Source organism: Pieris napi, chromosome 2, assembly GCF_905475465.1.
Source record: "Pieris napi chromosome 2, ilPieNapi1.2, whole genome shotgun sequence".
Taxonomy (NCBI): domain Eukaryota; kingdom Metazoa; phylum Arthropoda; class Insecta; order Lepidoptera; family Pieridae; genus Pieris; species Pieris napi.
Window position 1 is genome coordinate 4,170,083 of NC_062235.1, and position 19,744 is coordinate 4,189,826.

The 19,744-nt window shown below is 32.2% G+C and overlaps 2 protein-coding genes and 1 long non-coding RNA gene across 6 annotated transcripts; 1 reads left to right on the forward strand and 2 right to left on the reverse strand.

Moving 5' to 3' along the window:
* Nucleotides 1-939: 939 nt before the first annotated feature.
* Nucleotides 940-12,529, reverse strand: LOC125057305. Of its 3 annotated transcripts, none has more exons than XM_047660924.1 (12): nt 12,392-12,529; nt 11,857-11,993; nt 11,663-11,753; nt 10,902-11,059; nt 10,032-10,326; nt 9,082-9,245; nt 8,269-8,436; nt 6,754-6,974; nt 5,957-6,003; nt 5,370-5,460; nt 4,256-4,420; nt 940-2,969 (listed from the first exon to the last, which is right to left on the reverse strand). In XM_047660924.1, the coding sequence occupies exons 1-12, from the start codon at nt 12,424-12,426 to the stop codon at nt 2,928-2,930; spliced, it is 1,614 nt and encodes a 537-aa protein (XP_047516880.1). In that variant the 5' UTR covers nt 12,427-12,529; the 3' UTR covers nt 940-2,927. The 3 variants fall into 3 exon arrangements, with proteins under 3 accessions (XP_047516880.1, XP_047516900.1, XP_047516889.1); XM_047660944.1 differs by lacking the exon at nt 12,392-12,529 and adding an exon at nt 12,286-12,309; XM_047660933.1 differs by lacking the exon at nt 12,392-12,529 and adding an exon at nt 12,235-12,287.
* On the forward strand, nt 12,438-15,078 carry LOC125057328. The gene is made up of 2 exons (XR_007118192.1): nt 12,438-12,556; nt 14,934-15,078. It is a non-coding gene; the product is annotated as an uncharacterized LOC125057328 (long non-coding RNA).
* Nucleotides 13,506-19,450, reverse strand: LOC125057316 (U1 small nuclear ribonucleoprotein 70 kDa). 2 transcript variants are annotated; one of them, XM_047660957.1, is made up of 12 exons: nt 19,253-19,450; nt 18,832-18,897; nt 17,854-17,944; nt 16,487-16,664; nt 16,249-16,339; nt 15,947-16,032; nt 15,692-15,820; nt 15,547-15,615; nt 15,269-15,357; nt 14,911-15,038; nt 14,563-14,707; nt 13,506-14,330 (listed from the first exon to the last, which is right to left on the reverse strand). In XM_047660957.1, the coding sequence occupies exons 1-12, from the start codon at nt 19,319-19,321 to the stop codon at nt 14,179-14,181; spliced, it is 1,293 nt and encodes a 430-aa protein (XP_047516913.1). In that variant the 5' UTR covers nt 19,322-19,450; the 3' UTR covers nt 13,506-14,178. The 2 variants fall into 2 exon arrangements, with proteins under 2 accessions (XP_047516913.1, XP_047516922.1); XM_047660966.1 differs by having other exon boundaries at nt 18,832-18,910; nt 19,253-19,395.
* Between the last annotated feature and the right edge of the window lie 294 nt (nt 19,451-19,744).

Sequence of the window (19,744 nt, forward strand, 5' to 3'; positions counted from 1 at the left end):
AACAACAACAGTAAAGATAATTCCACGAAAACCATCTTTTATCAAACCAAAACCCAAATTCGTATCAAAATTAAGCTATTTTAACAAAGCCAGTGTGTTTGACGGTATTGCGACGACGAATTTGGTAGAAAGGACGGGAAAAAGAAAGTTTAAAAGTCATTGTCGATGCGAGAAAATTTGGAATTGCCCAAAACTGCAAATCACGGTCCCTCGGTGTCCAAATGAATATTTTCTGTGTTGCTTTTAGATTATTGCCAAATTAACGTTTTGTAAATATAAAAATTACATCGCTAATCATCGAAAAAGCATCGAATAGAATCTCCATAAGAGACAAGATGGACGCTGATAATAAATCACAAAATTTGGATTTTAGACAAACATTTGTTTAAATAGTTAGTATATTTTGCAACGACGTTAGCGTACGCATTTACCTTGCAATATAGCTTGTGTACTAATAAGTTACAGTTATGTAAACATTACATAAAATCTATTGTAAAAATATTCCCACCGTGATTCGCTCTAGTATAAGTTTATATAACTATTGGAAGTCATCGAACTGTAGATAATTATTTTAAGGTCTTGAATAAATTATCTAAATGTTAATGAACTTGTTTTATTTTGCTATATTAAAAAATGGCGTGTGAATAACAGGAAGATGCCAATGACTATACTTATTATATTACCGTAATAAAGACTGATACATCTTTTAAAATGCCTGAATCTTGCTAGTGCCTTGAAGTCAAGAGTAAATACTTTTTTAAGCAAGGACCGAATTAAGATGACAAAATAAACATCTATTTCTAATAATATGAAGTTGTTCCTTGGAAAGGGAGAACCGCTACATTATCACCAAGTGCCGATTATATGGCGGCAATTTACTAGGTAGACCACTAGGTCTAGGCTACTCAGTAGTAGCGAGGTAAAATAAAACTAATAAAATAAAGTTCACTTTTATTTAATTCAGTACATAAAATGGACATTCATTTTAAATAATTATTTTTTTTATACATAATTTTCATTTGGCAAAAACATTCAACCTTAATTAAAGAATATAGATATGGATTACAAAAAATAACGAAATATAAAATTAAATTACATAAAATTATTAACTGAATCCCATTTGATATAAAATTTTATAACACAATATACATTGACATACTTTTATAAAAATATACTTAATTTAATGATATACTTCAAATTATCGAATTGTGACATTAGGAAGAACTTCTTAGGAATTGTGTAGACCCTTGATAAACGAAAAATGGCGTGCTGTCATTGTTATCTGTCAAACGGATCGAGTCGCGTCACTAGACAATAGACAAGTTGTTGACAGTTGACACTCACCAAACGAGCGCCCCACATTACGTCTTTCGGTTTATATCTTGAGCCTAGCGTCCTTTATTATATAAACACTATGAGGTCATTTATTCCACAATGAGACATTTAGGTATAATTATTTTGTTAGATACAAGGTTTACGTTTGGCACTTAACAATCTACACTAAAATGACATGCAATACATTACATTTTTTACATTAAACACTTAAATAATATAAACTGTCGAAGATCACTACTGCAATGAATGTAATCATGTTTTTGGGTTGGATGATAAAGCACCTATTGTCCACGAAGATTTGAATTCAATTGTAACACAGTTAGGGGTGCTAAAAACCTTCAGAGAGAGGGGGCGGGGGTTAAAACTTTAAAAAGAGAGAAACGTTTGGCGTTCCCTTCGATTGTCCAATTCGTGTCAACACGATGATTTGTAATGTTGTATCTTCCTTTGCAACGTTGCTTCTTTTGCTTCACACTTCTCACCCCCAGGGGTTTCTCCTGTGCACTCTGTGATCTAACCTGTGACCTCAGTGTGTGTACTGCGATCATTGCATTTTGGTAAACTATATTTATTGCGGTCATAGAAGGCATTGCTTTGCATCCTGTACCTAAGGATTTTGACATTTTCCATAATTCTTGGACTCATCGTGTTACATCACATATAGAAACAAAGGCAGTCTTGCAAAATATTCAGCTTATTGTCAAATGATTGAGCTGTATTATTTAGTCGTAGTCATGAAAATAGGTGGAAAATTACCCTCGTAAGCGACAAATTTATTAAATAAGAAATATATCACAAAAAGAAACATACTTATATAATAGAAGAAAGACAAAAAGGCAATGATAGTAGTATTATAAGCTCAGTTTGTTTTTCAAAAGTTGAAAAAAGTCTAAAAAACAATTAAATACATAATATATTTTATAAAAAGTCGAGGGTATGAAATCCTGCCTAGTATATAAAAAAATAATAGAAATGTATACCTATTAATATCTATGGCTAAAACTATAGTCTATTTAATGTGATGTCATAATATCACTAACACGTTAACAATCCAATACAAACAGGTTGTACCATCAGTTTGACAAATTAAAAACTTAGTTTTGCTAAGAGAGCTTTAAAATTTGCGCAATCGTTTAATTCGTCAAACTTATGGCACTTTCTTTTGACATATGGCAGAACTGCAGCACTCTTTGTGAACTACATATATTAATAAAGTTTAGTACTTATTTGAAGAGAGCTAAAGTTCACAATTGGGCGTTACCCTGTTTCGCATGTCTTGCACATGCCTATAGAGATCCTACTACGAAAAATCTTTAACAATATGGTAACCAGCCAATCTTTTAAATTGTGATTTTCATTCATAATGTGTGCTTGAAGCTAACTAAACAATTATAAATTTGAGTAACAATCTTAATCTATAGATAATAATTCTTACTAATAAACATATTTTACTCACATTTGGTTATATAAGTTTCAAATGTGAAACACTATTTTTCTACAAGATATATGATTTACAGAAAAAAATAACATTGTGACCATTGATCTGAAGTACGAAAAATAGGAAAATTTGATTTGTAAACTATATTGGCATTTTAATCCGCAAAAAGTAAATTCGATTCACGTCCGCAGCGTTCCTGAAAATAGTATACAAAGTTAAGCATTATTTATGATGCAAAGGGATCTGTAGGAGAAGATTGAGAGAGAAGATTTGAAGAGAAATGAGAATGGAGTTATTGGTCAAACGGACGCAATGACATGACGCATCCTGTTCTTTGTCAACAAGTATTAGATGAAAGATGCGCAACGTAGCGTCTTTCGTTCTTTTTTGTTATTTTTACGTTCTTGGTCAGAGACTAACCGTGGGTGAGAATATTCTAATAATATTAGAATATTAAATAAAAAACGGTGCGTTCCGTTGGATGTGATGTATATGCTTAGACAATCTAACGCACGTTTTTGTCTTTCGTTTTTCGCATTTCCTCGGCTATCATTTTGTTCATGTTAACATTATAGAATAAATTACGTTAGAAAGACTTTTGTTGGAATCAAATTTCATAGATATAGTGAAAAATCATTGCACTATATCTGCTAAAATACGCGGCACGTTTGCGGTGCCTACAATACCCATCATCCAATACAACATCCATCTATTCCGTGGTTATCATATACGCAATTTTAAAAGATTTTAGAAGCGCCCCTCCCCCCCATGTAACGCACCATAACGTTTTTGTAACGTTTCAAAAGACTCCCCCCTCCTCCAAATTGCGTTACGTAATACTTGAACGCTCCCATACATGTATATCTATATATATAAAAATGAAACCCGTTTTCCGTTGTCACGACATAACATGAAAACGGCTTGACCGATTTGCCTGATTTTTTTTAAATAATATACCTTGAAGTTCGAGGATGGTTCTTACGGAGAAAAATTAAAAAAAAATTGAGTGAAAAAGTCTAAAAACAACACTTTTCTATATTCCCATACAAAATATTCGTAATAATACTTAAGTCAATTTGAACTTTAATACCATAGCATAAAGTTGAAGTGTTAGTGGAGGGGTTCCGGGAAGGTAAAAATTTTATTTTTTGACATAATGTATTTGTTGTCTTATCAATTTTCTTTTTTTTGTCTTACTAGCTAGACCGATGTCCCGAATAGCAGAATAAGAATCAAAAATTATTTAAAAATATTTTAATCAAATAAAGAATCGACTGTTAGGCGGTACGATGTTCGCCAGGCCAGCTAGTTTAGTATAAAACGATATTTAACACATCGAGTTCCTTTAAACCACCGATAAAAATTCCAAAGACTAAAAGATATAGTATTTAAGAAGGTCACAGTACATACAGTTAGTTTAAAGTTTGATAACATATTTTCTCAATTAATTATATGAAAATTAATAGTATACTAGTAACTCACTTGGTGCTCACTGATGAGGTATATAGGCAGTGATTTCGCGCAAAACTCGCAAGGAATCACTGCTCCATGTGGGGGTGAATCTGGAGGGGAGACGGGGCTAAGGGGCGGAGGGGACCCTCTAGCTTTACGAACGTCTAAACGGGCCAGGTCTGGACGACACCCGGTCTGAAAGGGCAGAGAGGATATTGTTAATATATAGACCACATAGAAAAAATCATTGGTTCACAAAGACTTCGAGAGCACCACGTAAGGGTTGTGATAGTTAAATATAAAGCTAACATTTATATTTCGGTCGGGTTGATACGTTACTACTATACACTAAGCAACGATATTTCTTAAAAATCAATATTAGTAATAGTACTATTTTAGCATGACTGAGGTTCCAAAAACTAACACAGACACAGCGCACGCTTTTAACAACTTCGAGTTTATTATTATTACTCAGAGTATATTATACCCATAGACTCATACATTCACGCATATTTAAGGCCCTATCCCAGCACGAATTGCTGTGTCAGTGTCTCGGGGTGGACTGCGGGGTGCAGTGGAGAGCTGGAGCACTGAGGCGCGCTGGCCCCTAATAACAATTAGTTACGTAAAAATGCTCTTTGGCCGAATTTTACCGAGTTTTCACTCATATTTGATAATCAATGTTAACCAAATAAAGTAAATAAAACCGTACAAATAACATTAAAATATACATGTGTATGTTTAAAACATAACAAACAGTTATTTAACTATTTAAAAAACTGGTGTAAGTTAAAATCTGTTAAAATAATTAACTGTTGATGTCGAGCTGACGTCAACTGTCATTTTCATACAAAGGTACAAAGGTCATATCCACAGACACCGATACGACCTCCCATGGATATTGGATAGCTTGTGTCGACAGATAGCTATTACAATCCGTCGATTGGTTAGTGGCAACTGGCAACTTGTTACAACATTTAGATTAAGATTGCCATCTCAGATGGTGGATTATGGATTGAGATATGTTATTGGGTTTGGGCGTAAACCCGCTAATAACGCTGTTCATATCGATAGGCGACGATATCTCTCCGACATATATATATATATATAATTCAATTGTAAATATATACTTTTATAAAATTACCTGATGCTGCACTAGAATATCAGCAGCCACTGGTGCTCCACAAAATTCGCAAGGCAACTTTACTTCATCATCTGGTGAGGGCGTATTACGGCTGAAATTGGAAAATACATTTAAATGGTGTTTTTCTAATAATTTTAATTTAATAATTTATTTTTGTGAAACCAAAATGAATAAATTATATTTAGAGATTATACCATAAAATTCGATTTTCGAAGGAAGGCTTTGCAAAATATTAATAAAATATACATTATATAATTGAGAATATTTTTTTTAATGATTAACATAATATACGTATTATAGTAACAGTTTCGTTTTATCCAACTCGAAATTACCAAGAGCACGGCTGTTCTGTTCACCGTGTTAGTTATTTATGTACCCTCGCCTAAATTCAATTATTTATTTAAGCACATAACATCACACAAAGGCACAAAAGACTAATTAAAAAGATTATAATTATTTTAACGAATGTGACCACAACAGTGCAAAATCTAGGATTAAAAAGGCTTCCTATTACTATTAAACTTCCTAGAGTTAGATTTTTAATAACAGTCAAGAACATATTTATTGTAATACTTTCTATTACTCACTTCTGATTCAAATCCACATTAGGATTTGCATTATAAGGCGCTGTTACCTGGAAATATAATATACTATAAATGTCGACGAATCATATAGCACATCAACGAGCCCTTATTTAAAAAAACTGTTGGCGAAATGTCCAATAATTCAATTGTATTCATCAATTGTACATCAACAAATTCTAGAAATATATTCTTTAGTTTGTGATATTTTTCACTTATTGTAGTTCATATTGCGTTGGCTATAATCGCAACTGAACATAGAATCAACTTTTATTATCGGGGTTTATGGAGACAATGCAAGTGTGAATTTTTACGCATGATAAATAAATAAATACTGATATATATATGATAGATAATATATATATCAGTATTATTATATAGATGATAGATAAATACTTTAGAGATTTTTCTTGATAGTGAAATGAAATGTTCGAATTGACACGGGATTTAGTACAAATTTCCTTCCAAACTCAATTTTTACTGTTGAAATTAAAAGACTTTTAAAATAACACGAGACCGATGTATATAATAGCTATTTTAGGGCTTCTATTACATTTTTTCGCTACTAACGTGCTCTAAGGGAATAAAATTACAGATTTTCGAGCTTGCCAATTTCGCGACTTTGCATCTTTTTCTAAAACAAGAAAAATTTATCAAAATTGTTCCGTTGACGTTGAGTTTACAAACGTTTAATATATAAATAAATATAAAGCCGGGATTGGTAGAGCTACCAATACCACACAGGTACGTACAGGCGAAATTATATATTTCTACGTATACACACACAAACAAACATACCTTACCTCATTCAAACCCCGCCTAAGTTCCCTAAGAGATGACTTGATCTGACTAAACCGGTCCTCTCTATCCCTCGGTGGTTCTTTCATATGCAAGTAATTGAATCTCTCTATAAACTCGTCTTCGGTCATAGGCTTCAGGTTTTTGAGTTTTATCTTCTGTCTTTCTGAATTTCCTTTTAAGGGTAAATTGCGACGTCTCTCTGTTTCCAGGTTGTTAGGAGGTTCTGCATTTCAAATGTTATTTTAAGCCTTAATTTGCTAAAAATTTAACTGAATAAACAACTTTTAAAAAATTTATCGGCAACAAATCAGTCCATAATAAAATTGATATACTGTGTAAACTCTATGTTACGTCACTCGGTTTAATGACAGACCCCCTAAAGCGTCGAAATCACTCGGAATTGTTTGGTTTAGCTTGTCTTCGGTACACTTTAAATAGCATTACACTCAATAACGACAATTAAATAAAAAAAAGTGCGTGCGTACAAAGTACACATGTCAGAAGTGAAACTTCTTTGGCAAACTAATTTTTAAGTCTTGTTCATATTTATACAAATCTAAAACTTTAGATTTCCGAGACTTAGAGTGAGGTAAAAAGGAAGATATGTTAGGAATTTAACTGTCATTAAAATACTAAAAGTGTCGAAAATTAATACAAATCATTAATTTAATTTTTGAAGTGAAACTTCTGTAGGCGCATGAGAGTAATATTTTTACGGATGAAACGCAATAATAATATTAGCGTCACCAAGATGTGCAGCGTTTTTGTCGAAGAAAAGGGAGAGACCGATAGAGATAGAATGAGAAGGGCGAATTACCGAATTATAGAAATTTTATTTTTAAAATTAAAATTTCGTATAAAGAATTTATGAAATATTAGTATTTTATATTTTATACAAAATAATTTATTGAAATCTCAAATGACGAATCGTAAATTAAAATGCCACGTGTTTTTACTATCGAATAAATAAATAAAAATAAAAAAGTGCGTGCGTACAAAGTACACATGTCAGAAGCGAAACTTCTTTGCTTGCACGTTCTTTATCGCAAAATGAATAAAATAACTAAAAAAATACAACATAATTACTGGTGTAGCAAAAGACGTCAGACGAACACATAGAACGCAATAGCGTTCAAATAAGAATTGTTTTTATGTAATTACTTACCTTAGTCTGAAATAAACTTTTTCTAATACCGATTTTTCTTCTTTCCATTTAACGACAACTCTTTGTAACGTCAATAAGCACTATCCCTTGACTGTCGTTATATAGAGTTTACACTTTAGTTTAAAAACAGTCGATAACAGTGATAAGAACCACACATACTACTTTACCACCTACGTAAGCGACGATTAAAGTGTAAACACATCCTATTGATATCGTGCATAATCATTCTTTGTTTATAGATAAAAGAGACTTCATTGTTCTCTCAATAATGAATGTACTAAAGTGACAAAGTAACAGCAGCTTTAGAACTTAATTTTTGCAAAAAATTTAATAAAACTTTCAACACACTTACCACTTGGTCCCGCCCCAAGCAAATTTCCTATGGGAACGTCCTTGCTCATCCAGACGCGTCCATTCAACTTGTCTTTATAGCTCTGGTCTTCTACTTCTCTGTTCTGAAGAGCGTCCATTTTCCTCAATTTCTCCAGTTTTTCTAACGGATTTAGTATTGGAGGCAATCCTGAAGTAACATTATTAAAAACTAGATTATTTAACTAATGTAAGTGTGGAGTTTCTTGTCCATTCTTCTCCTCACGAAACTACCTTTTGGAAGGGGCAACTAGAATCTTCTTTGTATTTTATTTGACGTTCAAAGGTGTGCAAAGGACCTAGGTAGGTCTAATTGAAATAAATGATTTGACTTTGACTTTGATTCTTAATTGGTAATTGTTTTTATTGTGTAATAGCAGAATATTATAGTGTTATGTCTGACAGGGGTGCTAAAACTAGTAAATAAAGATAGATACTGATTCGTAGTTCTTAAACTCATATGCATATTATCTGCATAATATATTTTATACATATACACATATTATATTTTCAATAGAATAGAGGACAAACGACCAAAAGGCGGACGTTGTACATGCTGCCCATGGACACTAGCAATGCCAAAATTATTGTAAGTACCATTGTTTACTACCTACACATGTGTTTCCTTAATTTCTACATCATCAAATCGTAATCGACATAACATATACTTTTGATTTACCCATTTACAAAATACGCATGTTTAATTCTCAAGGAACGAATTGAGTCATCATCAAAACTGTACGTAAGCTTGAAGTTCGAGGCATTTTAATGAACATAGTGATTCTTGTTCACTCACCGCGGGTAAGATTCTGCTCGCTTCTTTCTCTGCGTTCTCTTTCCTCTTCTTGTTGTCTTTGAAGAGCGCGTGTTAGGGCCAAGTCACGCTTTGGGTCTGGATTTGGGGCGACTGCGGGAGGCTTTGGGGCAGGGCGCTTCTTTATCGCACCTCGAGATGCAGTCCTAGAAGAAAATGTCGCTTAACTATCCGCATTTTCCCACGTGCATATACTAAAGTTATTCTTAATATTTTAATATTACTAGCAGACTCGGCCAAGCGTTGCTGTGGCTAACGTTTTTGTTATATTACATAGTAGTAAACTATTCAAGGGAAACGGTAGGAGAACACCAGTCATGGGGACCCCTATGCTTATTGGTGGTTATGCCATTAAATTGTAGCTTATGTGCAACATTGGTACTTTCATCACAGCGCCATCTGTTAAAATTGTGACTGTCAAATAGTAAACATATAAATTGAAATAAAATAATATTGCGGGTATAAATTGAGATGTAAGCTATAGGATAGTTAAGTTAGATCAAACTGCACACGGTGTGCAAATTTTATTGAAATCGGTTCAGTTTAGGAGTCCATAGCGGACAAACAACATGACACGTAATTTATATATATAAAGATTAATTCTTATAATCTTTATGAACTTTTAGATTGTTTACTAATAAAACTTTCATCAAGCTTATCTTCAATACTAAAAAGTTTATACAATATTATTTAATTCTTATATGAATTGGTGGGTACCTCAATTAAAAAATCAAATAAGGTATTAAGATTTGTAGCAACACTGTTGTTCCAGTCAGAGATTTAAATCATTGAAATAACCTATATTTTTCGGACACTAGATTAAATCAATTATTTCCACTAAGAGATAATATGTGATTCCCTATATTTAAAACTCCTTACTGCTATTATGTGACAAGGAATAAATGTAAAATATCAATATTAAATATACTTACATATTCTTAACTTTATTTGTAGCCATATTTGCTGTATTAATCTGTGGCTGATCATTAGTTCTCTTTGGTTTTGGGACTGCTCCGTTGGTAGAACTAGACGGCCGCGGTTCTATATTCTCCTTAAAAGCATTGACCGGCACATTAGCAACACTTGGTTTTGAAGTACTTGGTTGTATATCACGTAGTTCTGGCATGCGATTCAACCCATTGTTGGTGTTTTGTTTTTTTATTCCATTTGTTTGTGGCCAGTCGTTTATAACCTTCTTTGGTTTGTCTCGTCTAAATGGTACTGGATCTAGAAAAAAATGGTTATTGTTTTAAGTAAAATATTGTTAGGGTGTGGAATTTTTAAGAATTGAAAGGAAAATACATTTTAGGCTTTCAGGAAACATTACCAGAAAAATAATATGCGCACACTTTAATCCGGTAAATTTATTTTTAATTTTGATGTAAAAACCTCGTTACACACGCACATAACTTGGCCAGATTTTGCGTGAGTGGTTAATGTTATTGTAGTTGAGAGGGTACATAGAGGAGTGTTCGCTTATAAATAGATTTCAGGCTAACTTGAATGCTGGAGTTTTGACAACTTCCCAGCATAAAACTTAAATATTAAATAGGTATAAATTGTTTTCAAAATTTTGAAAGTATATTGCATAGATGCAATATACTTTCAAAATTTTACATTGCAATTGTTGTTGCATAAAGACAACAATTGTTTAAATTTTTTGAAATATTAATAAAAATGTTAAGTCGACAATTTTAAATAGTTTTTATGGGTCAATTTATCGAAAATTTTACAGTAGTAGACTTAAAAATACCCTAGATACACGAATATTCGCCTTATTAATTTTATATCTATCTACGTACCATCATCCAATCGTATAAACCCATGGTTGGATTCAGTGTGCAATCGGCGGTACTTCAACATAACCCATTCACCACATTCCTCACATTGTTCCGTGCGTGCGCCGCAGTAACGCTCATGCGCGGGCATCTCTCCGCGACGGACATCCAAGTTACAGTATCTTTAATAAAAAAGACTTTCTTAAACATACTCAGTATTTTGTTTTGTTATACCGTATGTCTATTAATTGTTCAATTATAAATAATAGAGCAGTATTGGTGTAGTTGCTTGAGTATGAGACTCTCATCAAATACTTGGCGATTAAAAGAGTGGCGGAAAGTTTCTTGCCAGTTCTTCTTACCCGCTCTACGCCCTTGACTTGCGAACTGGTAGTAAATGTAAATTTACGATTAATTTAAGTTGACGATTCAAAAGTGAACTTGGTTACCCACTTGAATAAAGATATTTTGAGTTTGAGTTTGAGGTCGTACTTTCGAACACAAGCTGGACCAAAGGTTATAGCGCCACTGGTTTGTTTAAGTATCAATTGCGAACACAGGTGAATAACTCCATTGAAGCAAAGCCAGGGAACACACGATGTGAAGGTTCAGAGTCATGCATCTAGTCACGTACACTGCTGCTATTTATTTTCTATGCGTATTACACAATATGAGTTTGAATATAAGAGTGGGAATTCTGTTTGAGCATCAAGACATTTGTAGGGCCTAGCACTAAGTTAGAAAGTAGCAGTTGTTGTTAATTTAAGTATAATTTTGACTGATACCTGCATGTCTGCATTGTGTGCGCACAGGAGTCTCTGATGTGATCCTCCAAATCTGTTCCACAAACACTATCTCCACACTGCTTACAAGGCACTATACCCAAAAAAAATAGTCAAACAGTAAGTTTGCCTATGTTTTAAGCAATAATGAAATCCTATGCTATATAAATTATATTTCAAACTTAAAAGTGCCTTACATAGTTTATGCATCTTCTCATGATGTTCTTGCAGCTCAGAATGGGGAAACGGTTCCTTGCAGACAGGGCACATGCCGATATTCCTTGCACAGTGTACAGTATGAATTGTGAAGTTCACTGCTGGTATATCCCGTTTGCTTATACAAAAATATTACAAATTATTTTTTAATAGCTCCCATATTAAGAAAAGATAACAGATGAACTAGTATTGTTAAGAGAAAGCTATAGATAAATTTACTAATTAAAAACCACTGCCTAGTATACAAAATATACTATGAAGTAATTAAATAGAAGTATTTTTGTACAAAAATGATATATTTTTATATTTATTTACTACAAATTACAGTAAGACTTTCAATTACAGCATTAAAAACAAACTTTATAAGATGAATTTGTTGAGCCTAAAGGTAAACAACCGGATAAACGCACCACACATGTACATTTTGCTCCAAATATCCAGAAATAAACTAACAACGTATCATTACCAAAATAGATTTTATATTGACACAACAACTACATTTGTGACTCAACTCACCAGTTTCCGCACGTCTTCATTTCTCCTACGTCCATTTTTCCAATATTTCATATAAAAAATTACAAGCTATATTCCTAGAATTACCTAATTGTCTTCAAATTACAATGTTTGAAAATAATGACAAGTGTTCAAACAAACATTGCATCGAACAATGTTGAGACTCAAGTAAGTATTTAACTGTAAAGAAGCTTATGTAATTTCGAAAACTACAAGTGATTGAGAATTTGTTGGTAGGTTACAATTTTATATATTCTTGAAAACTTTACGGGTAATCCCATTCTAGAGTTATTGTTTTGATTTATCATTTAATATTAAAAAGTACTCTGTGAAACAGCTGTTTATGAGAAATGTACGCTACCGTTTCCGCTAAAATGTCAAAAATCAAAATACAAAAGTCAGCCTTAATTAACTTAATAAAAATATATTGAACTTTCTATACGTTGATGTTTAATTTGTAAATAGATAATAATAAAGGTTTAAAATAAAACAAAATCTATCCATATGAAATGAAACACATTTCAGCAGTTAGCGATCTCGCACAATAAATTTTCTATTTAGTCTGTGCCGCTTTTTCAAATTTTTGCGGACTTATGGGTACAATCCCTTACTACGATTACTTATTCTTTTACACTACGTAATAAAATGAGCCTATCAATTTCATTGTCAGAATGCCCTTTGAACCTTCCGAGGAAACATATAAATGAAAACTTAATTGTGTACCAATAATTATTACTAGTATCATAGGTTATATTACAAAGATTTGCTTTTCATTATGTATTGTTATTTTCAAAGCTTTAAATATATAAAACATCCGATTTTATTTAAAACAAATTATAGTTTCGACTATTTGTTTGTAAAATTTAACTCATCTGTTATTGTACACACATTTTTTTACGTACTTTGATTTAGCGATAAATTTAACAATTTTCTTCGACGTTTTTTTGGTTATGCTGTACATTATGGCTTAAATTTGGATGAGATGTTTAGTATAATATTTGCTTGACCGAGTACGCACTACTCGGTATTGTGCCAGAATTAATAACCAGAGACTGCAAGATAAAACTAGCATGTCGATTGTTTTTCGACAGCTCTGAAACTTATTGAAAAAACAAAGTGGTAAATTATAACTTTATTGAAACAAAAAAATAATAATTGTAAAGATTACATATTATGAAATATAACACTAACTTATACTTAAATCAAAGGTAACATTGCAGTTACTTCTTTTTACATAACTTAAGCTATATCACACATACCATCTCTTTACATGGAAAGATACAAAGCTATACATTTTTAAAGAATAAAAACCATAAGGTTTATGAAGGGAATTCTCACTCAAGCCCTTATTGCAAAAATCTTATATAAAGAAGTCTCAATGTTTGACTCTGTCTAAACCTATATTAAGACATTAAATATTTTCTGTACATCTGAGGAAACCCCGCAAACGCAATTGATCGTTTCGGGGACTTTTTACAGTGAGCTCATAAAAATGCAACATGGGTGTCATGAAAAAATTTACATACAGACAGTATGTAATTGTTTAAAATTAATGAATAGAATAACAAACCATTAACAAAATAAGATTACGAAGCATAAAAAATAAATTGACCATTATATCTAATAAGGGACAAAAATTCTTTATATTTCATAATTATTGAAAATTTGTCGTTAATACAAATCGTTGTCAGGTATGTACATGAAAAGACTATTGCAGTTCTAGTACCAGCGCCTTAAGAATAAGATTTTATAGATTAATGCCATTTAGATTTGACTTATATTTACACTTGTCAATACTGTCCACGTTGAAAACCTAACCCCACCCCTCTCATAGTGTGTGTAGTTGCTCGAGCCACTTCATATTGTGCTTGCATAGCTTGGAACAATTCTTCTTGCTTCTTGTTAGGGTCTGCATCTTCGGGAACTTCACCTTTGACTGCATCTGTGAAAACAAAGCATTACATAATTTGAATATTTTTGTAATTTAGTTGTTCATTAAACAATAGTAATTTCATATAATTATTTTCAAAATATTACTCGATCAATATACACCATATCACCAGACATTTCACCGTCATATTAATTTGACACAAGTTTGTAGAAATAAAACTGAACTGAATAATTCCATCCTTGGAAGCTTTCTTAAAATTAATTAATATCTACAGTACACATACTAGGATCCTTAATTCCCATAAGCCTCATAAACTTGGACACTTGTTTTCCATCATTGTCCTGCGAGAATCGCGCCCCACTCCATTTAGCAGCTTCTTCTTCTGCAGTCTTTGTTTTGCTTGACCAGAGAAGTTTACGTTTTTGTACCTGAAACCCATTACAAAATGTGTATAAAGTATGTGAAAACATTTCTGCATCAATATTATTTTCTTTATTTGCACTAACTAGGTAGCTGGAGGCATTTCCAAACAATAACTACTTAAACATTATCAACTAGGGAAAATTGTATTAATAACAATAATTTAGACAAGATGATATACCCTTTATTTCATATTTAATTTAGTATTTACCTGATCCAATATCTTGCTGGCAGGATTAGAGCCAGGATTGCAATACCCAGGAAGACCTGAATCACCAGCAGCAGCGCGTAACTGCTGCGCAGTTGTCATGGAACCATCTGGCGTTTTGATTTGTAATCCTGCAACATAGATATACATATAAGGAAATTGCATAAATTTTAAATTGTTTCTATTAACAAAATTATTATCTTGATTATAAAAATCACAAGATACCACAAATTAAAAAACCTACTATACATAAACTATTATGTATTTTTATTAATATTTAAAGAAACACTAAGCTTAGGTACTCTAAACTTAAAAATTTACAGCTTCAACCATGTTTTACTTTAATTTAAAAATAATTTACCCATTTTTTCCATAACCTCGAGCTTCTTATTGACTTTGTATGAAGACGGTCTGTAGTCACCAGATGAGGGTGATCTTCGTTCATTTGACCTAAAAAAAAGTAACATGTTTGTCAAACTTACTGATAAAAATATTTTTAACTGATATTGATACATGATTTGTTATAAATAATTTAAAATCTATAAGGTACAATATATTATGGTGTCGGTATTCTAAAACGTGAATCAACTTCAAATATTATAAATTACCCTAGTAGTGTAGTATCGAAACAAATCTTACGTGTGTGGGGGAGGATAGGCGTGACCACGTGATCGAGACCTCTCGCTGCCTCTGTCGCGTCCAGATGACCTGTTGATCACATAGCAATGTTAAGCGGGATGATAAATTAAAAATAATATGGTCCTTAGTATATGAATATACATACCGTCTATCTTCAGAACGTCTGTTGTGTCTGCCATCATAATCGCGTTCTCGTTCGCGGTCACGCTCAGCGTCACGGTCGCGTCCACGATCACGCTCTCGGTCATGATCACGTTCCCGACGATCTACAAACCTGAAAAATTAAAAACAAACTTTTACTTGTTAAATGCGATATTTAAACATTATTTGTAAAATCTAGTTTATTATATAATTCTAATTTGGTTAGTAAAACTGTGGCAAAATTATAGATATGAATTACCTGGGAGATACAGCGTCACGTGCGTCTTGTGATTTTAACCTGGGCCCGTCACTTCCAAATGGTTTAAGATCCATTAATGCTGGCATCTAAAATAAAGTTACCAATAAAATACAATGTAGCTATATATGTGTTTATATAACATGCCGTTAGCTCTTAGAACGGTAGCCATTTAATTTTTCTTTAAGATTAACAATAGCTATGTATCTTAATGGCCACAACGACAAGGTCTTGTTCTATCATAATATGGATACAGATATAATTCTTTAATTTTAATTATTTTTATAATAATTATATTTTAATACCTTGCTATCAGTAGACGAGTGTTTATCGTCTGGTCTGTCGCCAAGTAATCCTCGACGTGGTGCATCACGAGGCCTTTGACTACGATCCGATCTGCAATAAACATCCTATTATGAAGGAATGAACTTGATTTTCTTAACAGTTACGCTAAATTCTCGAGTTTTATATGTTATTAAGGAGTCAAACGTCACAATCTATTAAATTGTATTATTTAGTAGTATAGCACCAATTGATATTTACCTGTATTTATCATCTTTACGTGGTGAGCGACGATCTTTTTCAGCGCGTTCCCGATCCCTCCGCGGTGATTGGCGGCGCTTGTCTCGCTTTTCATCGCGATCACGGTCACGGTCACGATGACGGTCGCGCTCACGTTCTTTGCCATACTCCCGTGGGCGCTCTGCATCTCGACTGTCAGCTAGTGATAAGAACATGTTTACGTTTTCATTTGAAATAAATAATAGTTTAAATAGGTTGCTCGATAGACGAAAAATATGGCACAAAGCGCCCCACGCTTTTTCACAATAATACCAGTATTTTTTGTTCATTACCATTTTCAGCCTAAATTAGGAATTATTTTTCACTTTTTAGTTTTATGTGCTTTAAAGCGTTTTTTTTTTTCGGATTATTGCATTGTCATCGATCTTTGACAGGTGCGCAAAGTTTGAATTAAATCTGTCCGTTAAAAGTGGGTCAAAATCGAGTCCGTAGGAGTGGGTAACATACATACAGATGAAGCTAATATAAAGCGTGTAAAAAGTTATAAATGTAAATTATAACTTATAGTTGATAAGTATTGTGAGGCATTTTCATATTATTTATTCTCCCGAGGGAGCCCTACTGTCCTTCAGAGAATGCATTAAATATATTATTAATTGAGCAAGAGTTATTTAGGTTTGTATGCAAGCTTCAGCTAATATGGTTTATAATACTATGAAATGTTTAGCTTAAATTGTGTTTTCGCGTTAATGTCTGCTAAAATGGGATGGAAACATTATCTCACATTATACGAAAAGAAGTAAGACGAGCACTAAAGCACAGTCGAAAAGTCGCTAACGACGATATTTTGCCTAAATATTACCGGATTAATGAGAAATATAACTTTTAAAACATTAGTACATAGCAAATACACCGACCGGCTATTCGGGAAGACGCTTTCACGGTTTCGCTCTTGCATATGGTTTAACTGCACTGAGAGATACGACCTCCAACTATTCAAAGTGAGTAGAGTTTACTCCTCCACCAAAGGCCGGCAACGCATCAATTAAAAATGAGTCCCCATGGGCTGCGATAGCCGCGTTATCCCCCCCCGTTTTATATAAAAATTTATAAATTTTTCTTATAAATTGTAAAAAAAATAGAAAATAATAATATAACAATGGATAATTTTAAGGATCTAATAAACAATATCAGTTGTTGATCTAGAATAATTCTGCTCATTGCACTCTCTGTTTTCTGAATACTAATAACTAGTATAATATTTAGTAAAAATAGTAAATTTTAAATGCTTTATTTACAGCAAAATTAAATGACTTTTGTGTTATTATCATATCAAATTTATGGCAATGATAATAACACTTATACCATTTATAAAGACATTTACTCACTAGAGCTTGACTGGTCCTCTCCAGATGTCTGTCGTGAAACCCGTGACTCAGCCTGCGGCAATTCTGGCTCAGACTCTTCTCCTTGGGAATCCTACGACAAACATCATCAGTCATTTTCTACTTTAATATCCTACAATGTTGATCATGGCATGAGACTTTTTATTATATGTACATTACCTAAATTATCTACTTTACCTTGATTTGTTTAATTAAGTTTGTTGTTAACATATGGTTGAAGAATTCTTAAAAGATATTTATTTGTAGACCCATATACAAGAAGCCTTTACAATAATATTAATAGGGGCAAGAGCAATAATAATGTATAATACATATAAAAATATTACCTTTCCACCAAGTTATAAACAAAAAACATGGATTAAACATGTCTTTCTTAACTCTACGTACTTACATGGTAAAGTCACTAGAGGGAATGCCGGAAGGAGACATCTTGACGCCACGCAGATCGTTTTTGACTTTTGTTTTGGTCAATTTACAAATGGGTAACATATAAAATAATAAAAGTGTTAATATCATCGATGAAAAGAATTTAATTTTTTTTGATGATAAATTAACATATACATATTTCAATATCTAGTGTTTCACGGTAGCCACTTTGGCATATATATATGAGAGAGTAAATTATTGTCATAACTAATATGTGGATATAACACATTACTAGTGTATACCATTATTAAGGATAATCTAATATAGATTATAAAAGCTATTGATGTATTAACTACTACAAACATTAGTTTAAATTTTTAACACTAATTTGGTGAACCATTATTTTTTAGAAAACTTTCAAAGACAATAATATATAAATTTATAAAGTTTTATATTTCCTAGTGTTTTAAAAGTGCTCAATGAGGCTATATTATTAATGAAGTACATAGCAATATTGACCCACAATGTGCTTACTACATAGGAACTAGTTATATATAATATAATGGTTAACTAGGTTAATAAAAATATACCAACCTCACTTAGATCCATGTTGACTTGATCATAGTTAGTGTCATCTTCTCTTCTACGATGGCTCCCCACCTATAATATTAGTCTATTGTCAAGCAGAGAAATAAATTAATATCAAATTCTTGAAAATCACATTATGAGAAATACTAATTTAGATTTAATTTTACTTCAAATATGATAATTTCTTCTTAAAAATTTAGTAAATCAAGGTAGTAATGTACGTATAAGAAACCATTGGACTGATTATAGTTATTTTGAGTAAAGACTTCCATATCAAAACATTATACATTTATAAATGTAGCAAGGGACTCAATAAACATGAAAATTAATAATGAGAGTGAAAAACAAAAACTAAACACATAATAATTTAACGTTCAAACATATTGCTCAATAATACCTAGAAAAATTAAGCATCAAGGACACTTACCGATGCTTGGTGTCCATAGCGTTCAGTTTCAATGTCATCATCGCTACCGTAACCGACTAGTGAATCCATTATAATAATTGATTATTGTGATTTAACTTTTTATAATCAAGTACCGATGAAATAAAAATACTTTAAAGCTTTAACAATGTATTAAAACAATATGGCGATTGACGATCGTGGTTCAAATATCATAGAATTGTCTTAGTCTATGGTTCTAACTTCGACAGTCATCAAATACAATATTTAAGACAAATTATTTTAAAAGGTACAAGTTTAAATTTAAAATATCTATGTTATATAACATAAATATTTTAAAATATCATTATTTTTTAAAATACTCGTATAATTGGAGGGTTACAATTCAAAACTTATGATTTTTAAGATTCGAAATTTATCAGAGAAATGATATCTACGATTCAGTGGTAATTGTGTACCTTAGGAGAACGATGTTAATCAAAATTATTTAGGAACCTCTAAGTAATTATATGTATA

Coding starts and splice junctions, on each gene's coding strand:
- LOC125057316 (XM_047660957.1), bottom strand. CDS start 19,321: ATGGATTCACTAGTCGGTTACGGTAGCGATGATGACATTGAAACTGAA. Junction 16,033..16,248: donor ACTCGTCTACTGATAGCAAG/GTATTAAAATAT, acceptor ACTTTATTTTAG/ATGCCAGCATTAATGGATCT. Junction 15,358..15,546: donor GCCTATCCTCCCCCACACAC/GTAAGATTTGTT, acceptor ACTTTTTTTTAG/GTCAAATGAACGAAGATCAC.
- LOC125057305 (XM_047660924.1), bottom strand. CDS start 12,426: ATGGACGTAGGAGAAATGAAGACGTGCGGAAACTG. Junction 11,754..11,856: donor TGAGAAGATGCATAAACTAT/GTAAGGCACTTT, acceptor TTTTGGGTATAG/TGCCTTGTAAGCAGTGTGGA. Junction 11,060..11,662: donor CACACAATGCAGACATGCAG/GTATCAGTCAAA, acceptor TTTTTATTAAAG/ATACTGTAACTTGGATGTCC.